General features: G+C 46.0%; 1 protein-coding gene across 1 annotated transcript; it reads left to right on the forward strand.

Moving 5' to 3' along the window:
• Positions 1–963: 963 nt before the first annotated feature.
• Positions 964–9,302, forward strand: GLRX (glutaredoxin). The gene is made up of 3 exons (XM_083404465.1): positions 964–1,238; positions 5,785–5,897; positions 9,027–9,302. The coding sequence occupies exons 1-2, from the start codon at positions 1,032–1,034 to the stop codon at positions 5,893–5,895; spliced, it is 318 nt and encodes a 105-aa protein (XP_083260591.1). The 5' UTR covers positions 964–1,031; the 3' UTR covers positions 5,896–5,897; positions 9,027–9,302.
• The last annotated feature ends 477 nt before the right edge of the window (positions 9,303–9,779 follow it).

Here is a 9,779-nt window from a genome sequence, read left to right on the forward strand (position 1 = left end):
CTCCCCCATTTCCAGGATCTGAGGAGTGCAGTCCCATATATGTCTACTCCAAAGTAAATTCCACTGTGTTCAATGAGGCTTCCTGCTTAGCTTGGTTTATGGCATTTACTTTACTGTATATTTTGTTGTAATAACATGTTCACTATGGGAACCTTTGGGCCAAAGATAAGTATATAAACACACTGTATGATGAATTATTATTATTATTATTATTATTATTATTATTATTATTATTTTATTTTCTACACAGGAGTCCTGTCTTCTTTTGCATCTGGCCACTCTAGTTTCGGATTTCAGTCTTGGAAAGTGCATTGTATCAAGGCACCTGTTGCTTCTAGCTCTGTGGCTATTTTGTCACACGAACAAGCCCAGCAGAGCCAGTAAATACAATGCCAATGTCACCAGGAAAGAAGAGGCATGACTTTCTGTTGCAGACCAAACTTTTCACTTGGTTGGTTAGACCACGCTGCTGATAATGCCAAGGTTGCAGGTTCGATTCCCCCTGCATTGCAGGGGCTTGGACTAGATGATCATCAGTGTCCCTTCCGAGTCCATTAGAGGGATTTCTAGCCTGCCTTTCAATCCCACAGAAAACTGTGCATATTTACTTGGAAGTTGGTCTCACGCCGTTCTGTAGGAGTTGCACCTCAGGAAGCAAGTTTGACTGCTGCAAGGAAGACTCTTCTATCCAAAACAAACAAAGGCCATGCAGATGCTATGAAGCAAACAATTTCCGTTCAAAATGGACTAAGGGCGCGCCAGCAAATTATTTACCACGCGGCTTGTGTAGGGAATACAGACCATAACACTTCCACTGGGCAACTGTTCATAGTCCTTTCTGACATTTTTTTTTTAAAAAAAGAAACAAGAAAGCCGCAGATAAGAGAGGGCGAGGGCTCCTCCTACAGGGTGTTGTCCCTTAAAGGAGGAGCGACGGCTGTAACTCATAAAATAGTGCACAGCGCGGCGGGAGCTGCTGCAATCTTCCAGTTGCGCGAGGCTGCTTGTGGAGAGGCGGCAAAGGTCCCAGAATGGCTCAGCAATTCGTCAACAGCAAGCTGAAAGCTGATAAGGTGGTTGTATTCGGCAAGTCGAGCTGTCCTTACTGCCACGACGCTGTCAAGCTCCTGGAAGGACTTCATCTCAAGCCTGGGCACTTCGAGTATGTGGATCTCACCACCCGAAGCGACATGTCTGCTATCCAGGACTATCTTTTGGAGATAACGGGGGCCAGAACAGTGAGTTCCCTTTCAATAATCCTAATTCTTGCGCGCGAGGGAGAAGGAAAGCAATATTTTTTTTTCTGCTTTCTAGCCGTGCATTTCTCTGTAGATTCCTCCACCCTACCGTAGGAAGTGGCTCCCCCCCCCCCATGACATCAACTGGAAAAAGCTCTCCAACTTGTGGACAGCGCTGGAAGTCTTTTTACGCATGGCTCAGGAAATGACCCCGCCTTGAGCGCCTACAGCAAAGTTCTGAGCAAAGGTTCTGAGCTCTCAATGGATCTCTGGGGCTACTTTGTGCGGAAACGAGCATCTGTCTTTGGATACCGTTGCGCTCAGTGCTGCTGCGATGTAATGACGAGAGGATTGCGGGAATCTTGCGTTAACGCCCATCCATCCCCACCTGAGTCACTTTCTGTGAGAAGCAGGATACTGGACTGTAGAGACTTTTGGTCTGGTCCATAGGGCGTTTTGTGTTTGCTACCTACCTCACAGGGTTGTTGTGTGAATACAGTGGGGGCCTTAAGCTCCAACTGGGGGTGAGGATAGGATAGAAACAAAGCTGGGTAGTGGAGGTGGCCCTTATAACTTAAGGGCCACTTCTGCTACCCAGCTTTGCAAAGATCTCTGTTCTTCCAGGGCAGCTCAGGACCACGTTGCCCTTCATATGCCCTTGTGAGGTATTTTTTTGCTTGTAGCTCACCTGAAATCAGGGGGTGAGCTACTGTGGGAGGTGCTGAGAGTTGTTAGGAAGCCCCTGTTCCCCTCACAGAGATGCAACCAATCCCTCTTCCCCGGGAACTCTAGAAACTGTTAACTCTATGAGAACAGGTGTCTCCCAAAAATTATCAACAGCCTTAAAAAACTATGGTTTCCAGGATTCTTGAGGAGAAGCCATCACTGTTCAATAGAGGTTTCAAACCACTTTAAATGTGTAGTGCAGAAGGGTTCAAAGTCATGCTCATTTAGGCTATGGTGGGATTAGCAAGCTAGCACACCATCCTGCTCTACTTTTTTCCATTGTGGGATTTAACAGAGTCCAACCAGCCCTTAAAAAAAAAAAAAGACATGTAGGCACATGTAAACTGCTTTGTTTTCTTACAATCAAGCAGTATATATAAATGGTGGTGGTGGTGATGAGAGCAAGTGTCACATGAGATGTGATGGGTAAGATAAATCATTCTTGACACTCACAGCAAGAATGTGCATCTTCTGGAACAGTTTCCAGAATTCTTCTATAGGTGAGAAAGATTTTTGTAAGACACAATGTAAGTCTTTTGAAACATAACTATTAAGAAGCGGGTCTTTTGAAACGTTGTACCTAGTAAGACGTGAGTCTTTTGAAACATATCTAGTAAGGTGTGAATCTTTTGAAATATATTGTAACTAGAGTACACAGAAATTGAAACATTTCAGTATTTTAAGCACTGTACTTAAAACCAATCCCTCCAGGGGTGGACCAGACTAGCAGCCTGATAGATCACTCCTGTAAAACCTTGTACTATTTCCAAAGGAACATGTGGCAACTATAATGTAAGTTAAGCCATAACCAGCTCATTCTCATTTTGCAATAGAGAAGCCATAAGGTCTGCCTTCCCGTGCCACTTCTTCCCTTTGTGAAACTTAACGCAACTTCTTCCTTCAAACTTTTCTAGATGAGCAACATGCCTGGAGCAGGGACGCTTTAGGGAATTCAGATTTCTTAACAGGGCAGGGTGTTGGGCAAGGGAGGTAAATCCCTTTTGGAATTCTCAATTAGTCAGGCTTCCATTTAGTTATGCACTGCAGGGCGAAGAGCCTGTGAGTTTTGTGTTCAGGCTATACCCTTGCGTATATGAAGCTGGCTTCTCTGACCACAGGTTTTCAGAATTTCTACTTCAGCGGCTCTCCTTTTGTTACTGGAGTCCATCTCCCATCATCCTTGACCATCAGCTAGGCTGGCTAGACCTGATGGGAATTTAGACTCCCAACAGCTTCTTGGAGCCACCCCAGTTGTAAATGAGGCGCATGGTGTCTCAGCCATGATGATAATTGGCACAGTCCGTTGGTGGGTTGCCAACATTTCTGCTGGCCCTGCCCTTGTCTCTTGAATGGCTGCCTATAATGCATAAAGTTAATGGGCAGCACTTCTGTTTCCCCTTTCCGAGCTGGATGTAAAACAAAGGAACAGCTGCACTTAACTGCATGTCATAATAACGCTATACAAATCTGTGGGGCAGCAGGGTATACTGTATACAGTCTTGGTTGCCTCATCAAAAAAGGGGGGGAGATGCTGTAGAAATGGAGAAAGGTTCAAAGAAAGAGGAACTCACCATGAGGAAAGGTTACAAGCTTTGGGGGGCTTTTAGCTTAGAAAAAAAAGTTTATCTCCTTCTCTCTGGGGTCATCCAGTGGAGATGAATGTTGGAAGATTCAGGACAGGCAACTGGGTGCACTACTTCACATAGTGCATAACTGGAATTGGCTACCAACTTGAATTGCTTTAAAAGGGGATTAGATAAATTTATAGATAGAGCTTTTGGTGGCTATCATTCAGGATGGGGTATATATTACCTCTATGGGACTTCCCATAGGTGGGCCACTATGGCAGAATAATCCTGAAGGACGTTTCTTCCGATTTCAGAGGTTTCTTCTTGGAGAGCCGGTAGAAGCCAAATCCCCTGGGAATTCCCTGTTTGCAAGTCCCACCGAAATGAACAGAACCTGCATAGAAGTATGGTTGGGTGGTTGCCCATCCCATTCACCTCAATGGGATTTGCACCACAGAACTTCAGAAGGAACGAGGGACTGTGCCTGTTGTATTGTGGGGACCTATATCTAATTAAACTTAACATTATTGCACTGAGAACAGCACCTCCGATTAAAATCCACAGCTTAATGCCGCAAAACAGGGCTTCATGTGAGGAGCTTCGTACTGTGCTGGTGAGCAACAGATAAGAGATGTTGAGTAAAACCTCCTGATACATTAGCTTCAGGCCAAGAATGACGGCAGGCACATATCACTGGTCTTCAAATGTTCTGGATAGGGGCCTTCTGAGAGTTACTGCAAGCTGCAACAAGAATCCTTAGTGCTAAGAAGGCACTTCCTCCTTGGCAAAAGCAAGTTATGCAAATCTAGGCGATGAAGTCCAAGGCCTATGGCACAGTGACCTTTGCAGTAGTGCATGGGAGGGTAAATCACACCTGCTCCTGATGGAAATTTGTCATGTGCAAATTTCCTGTTACCTGAGATTCAGCTGCAATAGTTCTTGTTACAACAGTCTTTTCTGCATCCTGAAGAGATGAGCTGCCTCTAGCATTGCTTGCCCTGAAATTTACAGCATCACACACAGCAAGAACTTGTCTTTATGGCCTGCAAGATACAGATGTGACCTTGTGGTATTTTGGGCCTGCTTTTCTGTTCCATTTGCTTGCCACTCTATCCCATGGTTCACAACACGGAAGAGAAGCAGATTGAAGGAATTATTGGAAGAGGTGCCATCACTGTATACCGTCTTGGGAACTTCCAGCACCCTAAGTGAGGGGGAAGAGTCTTCAGATTTGTACCTGGAAATCCTGTTCACTCCAGGAGTGAGGAAGGTCTGATCCACAGGCTTAATTAGGCCTGGCATGGGTCTCAATTTACCCTGGGAGGCTGTATTTTTTTTCTTCTCCCCACGCCAACTTGCTGCACGCAGGGGCGTTCTGAGAGGGGGGCGGGGGGGGCGCACCGGGTACCGTTCCAAAGGAAGGATGACAAAATGCACCCCCCAGGATGCGCACCACACCCCCTGGAACAAGCACTGCTCCGGGTACTGGATCAGATTGCTTCACCGCTAGCTGCATGCACCTGACATCACATACAGTGTCAGGTGAGGGGCAGGTGGGGGTGTGGCTGCCAATGCCCAGTTGGGAACCTTAAAACGCACTCCTGATTGTGCATTGGCAAGGGAGGCATGTTGTCACTGTGAGTCAGCTGACTGAGAGTGAGAGCGAACCAGCTGACAACGACTGCCTTACGGAGTTCTCCATAGGGAACGCAGGAGAAAAGCAGAACTTCAAGTAAGTGCCTGTCAGCCTCTCAGACCTTGCGCTTCAAGGTCTCTGGGATCAGCTGTTTGGGAGCTCCATGAGGAACTCTGTAGCCAGCCAGGACTTTCAAAGAGCCTTTTTCTGCACCTTGAACTCTGACTATCAGCTACCTGGCACTTCAAAGCACCACACAGGATTCTATGTAAGCCGGTACTATTGTCGGTACTTCAAAGCACCCCATCACCAAATGTCATTGTGACATTGGGTGATTGGCAGGTGTCTGGCCACACCCAACTGTCAAATTTCACCCATAAAGGTAGGGGAGATAAGGATCAGGTCTGCTGGCCAGATCCAGTTCTCCAGCCCTGCACTACCCTTATTCCTCTAACTTAGCAGTCAAGCTGCCACCTCTCTCTTTCTTACCATTTATCTTTTGCTGTCATTCTTATAGCTCTGTTTTAAGCTCCTGCCTCCCTAGGAGACTATGCTCCTAAAATCCATTTTTCTTTGCCGAGTAATCCTAACTAACAACTTTAACCACTTCTTCCAGGTCCCTCGTGTCTTTATTGGAGAAAAGTGTATAGGTGGTTTTACAGACCTGGACACTCTATATAGGAGTGGAGAACTTAAATCCATTTTGCAGAAGATTGGAGCCTTGTGAAGGTAAGTGTTTGGATATGCTATCCCGCCAACTTGAGAATGAGGAAGAAATGCAGATGCAGCCCTGTGTGCCAAACTATGTGTTATATTCAATACGTAAGAGCAGTACATCTAGTGTTTCGTTTTGCTTAATACTAAGTGGTCTGTGGCAGCGTTCAAAATTCACCAGCTATTGGCCACTTGTGACCAAACGAAGACAACCAGGATAACACCTGACATCTCCAAGATCTGGAGGAGCCTGCCTGGAGGTCCTTGGATCTTGCCTGTTTTCACACACTAACAACATATCCTTTATAATTCTATCCATGGTATTTTATCTGCACCATCAGAACGAATTTAAGGAACCAAAACGTTCTATTGAAAAAGACAGCCTTCTGAGCCGTCTGGCCCCCAAATGGCGACTAGACATTCTGTTTTGGCGACTGTAACCCTGGTTTAAGGAGCCATTTGGTGCCTAGCTTATATATATCTGAGTTTCTAACACCGGGGTGGGTGGAATCGTATTAGGTAGCACATAGGGAGAGGAGGTTTGAACCTTCCCTCCCTTGCTGCAATTGCATCCGCATATAACCATTAGCCGCAGCTGGGTGCTTTTTAATAAAGCAAGTGGCTGTGACAGGAAGGGACTCTGGTCATGATCCTGGTGGTGGACGGAAGGTTTAAACTTCATTTCCCCATGCATTGTGGTACTCATTACAATTCCCTCATGCTTCATATTAATAAAAATTCGTAGCTGCATGCTTTGCATAGCATGTTGTTTGACTCCAATAAAAGTAATGTTGTTGTTGGCCGCGCTGGCTGGAGTTGTAGCATTTTTCCATCTCCGCCAAGCTAAGCAGTTGGCTCCTTATCTCTCTCGCCCTGACCTAGCCACTGTGATCCACGCAACGGTCACCTCCAGACTGGATTATTGTAACTCGTTCTACGTGGGGCTGCCCTTGAGACTGACCCAGAAACTCCAGCGGGTGCAGAATGCCGCAGCGAGACTCCTTATGGGGTCTTCGCTGCGAGATCACATTCACCCAGTGCTATACCAGCTGCACTGGCTCCCGGTGGAGTACAGGATCAGGTTTAAGGTGCTGGTTTTAACCTTTAAAGCCCTATACGGCCTAGGACCCTCGTACCTACGGGACCGCCTCTCCTGGTATGCCCCACAGAGAAACTTACGGTCTTCAAATAAAAACATCTTGAAGGTCCCAGGCCACAGAGAAGTTAGGCTGGCCTCAACTAGAGCCAGGGCTTTTTTGGCCGTGGCTCCGATCTGGTGGAACACTCTGTCACAAGAGACCAGGGCCCTGCAGGACTTGACATCTTTCCGCAGGGCCTGCAAGACAGAGCTGTTCCACCAGGCCTTTGGTCAGGGCACAGCCTGACTCCCTCCCTCGGAAATCTTCGCGGAGCTCTGGCCCAATGGTTGCCAGTGGCTTGAATTAATTAATTTTATAATGAATGATTTTAGAGTGTTGTTTGTGCTGTACTTTTGTACTGTTTTATTGTTGTTAGCCGCCCTGAGCCCGGCTTCAGCTGGGGAGGGCGGGATATAAATAAAATTTATTATTATTAGTAGTAGTAGTAGTAAAACAACAACCCACAAACAAAAAAACATCAGCAAGGCACCAGGTTGAGGAAGATGAGCATAGCTCAAGTAGTTGCCAGTGCAACTCCTTGCACACAAAGCAGAAACGTGTGACGGGCTGCTCCCACAAACAGCAGAAAGGATTCCTGATCTGCACAGAGGTTTATTTTGAGAAAAGCTTGCTCCAAAAGTATTTTTAAAATGTACAGAGGAATCTTGCTGCAGGAATGAGGAGGCAACTTTAAAATGGCAAGAACGTATGTTGGCATCTCATGCTGCATCAGATGAAGAGAAACGAGGCTTGCCAGCATCTTGCTTGCAGCTAGATATTGTAGGGCGGTCGATTTCCTGAATTGTATTAGTTGAAAAGAGGCATACCAGAGGCGGGGGGGGGGGCGGGGGGAGATACTTTTTCTAGGCCAAGCACACAGCTCTTCCGAAGGCCTAGACACTTGAAATAATAGGGTTGGAAACATGCAAGGGTTTGCAAATGCCTGATCTCTGGAAATGAACAGCTGCTTCACAGGTCAGTTGCCCTTGGAAGCATTCTCGATGTCCTTCTGTCTGGGAGCCTGGCTTGGAACGCTGGAAGCAACAGCTGGAGAAAGGAGCTTTTCAATATGTTCTGCAGAGCCTGTTAACCTTTCTCATTCCCACAGAGCAGTGACTTCAACCTCCAAGTCAGCTAGAGGTAGCTTATGCTAACCCTGTGCCGCAGAATAAGTGCCAGTCCTTGCCAACTGTAGTCATTGCCTCAGTTCAAGTTGCACTTACATCCACGCCATATAATTAAAGCAACAGCTTTTCCCAAAGATTCCTGGGCCTTGTAGCTTACCCTTCACAGAGATACAGTTCCCCAGTACCGTTAACAAACTACATTTCCCAGGATACTTTGCTGGAAGCAATGTGCTTTAAGTGCATGGTGTGGTTGTAACCTTTAAGCCTCTGCTTTTAACAGAGGGGCATCACTCACTGGAGGAGGCAATAGGAAGTGCAACAACTAAAATTGCTGTTCCTACTGTGCAAAGAAGTGAGAGCCTTATAATGGTGTGCAACCATCTCGGTACACTTTTGCACCAACAGAGAGAGTGCAGAAAACATAGTTTGGATAGGTTTGCACAGTCCAGGGCAGTTATTGGTCACTTAATATTCTTTTTTCAACTATAGTGGTACCTCGGTTTTTGAACGTAATCCGTTCCAGAAGACCGTTCGAGTTCCGAAACATTCAAAAACCAAAAATTAAATAGCCAATAGCTTGGCCCCAGGATCTTGCACTCAGCAGAAGCTGCATGGCATGTTTGACTTCTGAGGTGTGTTCGAAAACTCAGGCATTTACTTCTGGGTTTACAGCGTTCAAAAACCGAAATGTTCATCAATGGAGACGTTCAAAAACCGAGGTACCACTGTATTGCATTTCCAGTATAATCATCTCAGGGGTTTCTTTTTTGAAACCAAGCTTTCTCCCAAAGTACTGCTCAGGATCTTCATATCTGCCGAATGTCATTTCACGGAAACCTTCCAGTGTTCATAATGTGTCCCTTTTTTTTAATTTTCAGAGCAGCAATGGACTGGAGGACAGCACTACCTCATGCTACTGCACTATCTTCTGGAAATGAAATCGCAGCTGCCTGCCTCTCGCTTTATCCTGCATCTACTATGTTGCTTATGGTGCGTTTCAATGTAGAGTAATGATGGCGGAAGGCTTTGGTCACTGTCTGGTTTTGCTGAGCATGTGGCTGTAACTTCTGGCATGTTTTAGTATGCACCATCTCTGCTAGTTTACATGGGGACGGTCAGAACCTGATGCAGTGGAATAAAATGCTTGTACTAAGGAGGAGTTTTATTATATAATTTATATGCATATATACACTGGTAGCAATCTTCATTCTCCAAGAGCTGGTCCTTGCCTAGCCCAGACAGCACTATCCATGCACATAGGGGAGGCATCAGTGGTTTTGAGAGAACCACAAAGTTTGCAGATTGGGGGGGGGGCACTCTTAAAGGGAGCCACAGAAAACATCCCAGGGAGGTTTGAGCATGCTGCATGAGGCACAGAACTCAAGATAATTTGTGGAGAGTAGGAATGAAAAACCACCAGGAGAGGGAATGCAATGTCTGGGGTTCTGAGTATATTCTGAGAATATACTGCACCATTTTGTTGTAGGTCGTACTTCTCCTCCTCATACAACCAATATCATTAGCTTTGTTCACTTCCTTCCAACATGGGTGAGTCCATACATTGACACCTGGCTTTTTCCACCTTGTAGAAATTTGGTTCCATTTATCTGTGTCCTGCCCTCCTTCAATCA

The sequence above is a fragment of the Podarcis tiliguerta genome (assembly GCF_965153285.1).
Source record: "Podarcis tiliguerta genome assembly, chromosome: 11".
Lineage (NCBI taxonomy): Eukaryota > Metazoa > Chordata > Lepidosauria > Squamata > Lacertidae > Podarcis > Podarcis tiliguerta.

What these genes read in the sequence shown, in the direction of transcription:
- GLRX (XM_083404465.1), top strand. Translation starts at nt 1,032, where the DNA reads ATGGCTCAGCAATTCGTCAACAGCAAGCTGAAAGCTGATAAGGTGGTT. An exon ending in AGATAACGGGGGCCAGAACA is followed by an intron (nt 1,239 to 5,784) that starts GTGAGTTCCCTT and finishes CACTTCTTCCAG; the next exon opens with GTCCCTCGTGTCTTTATTGG.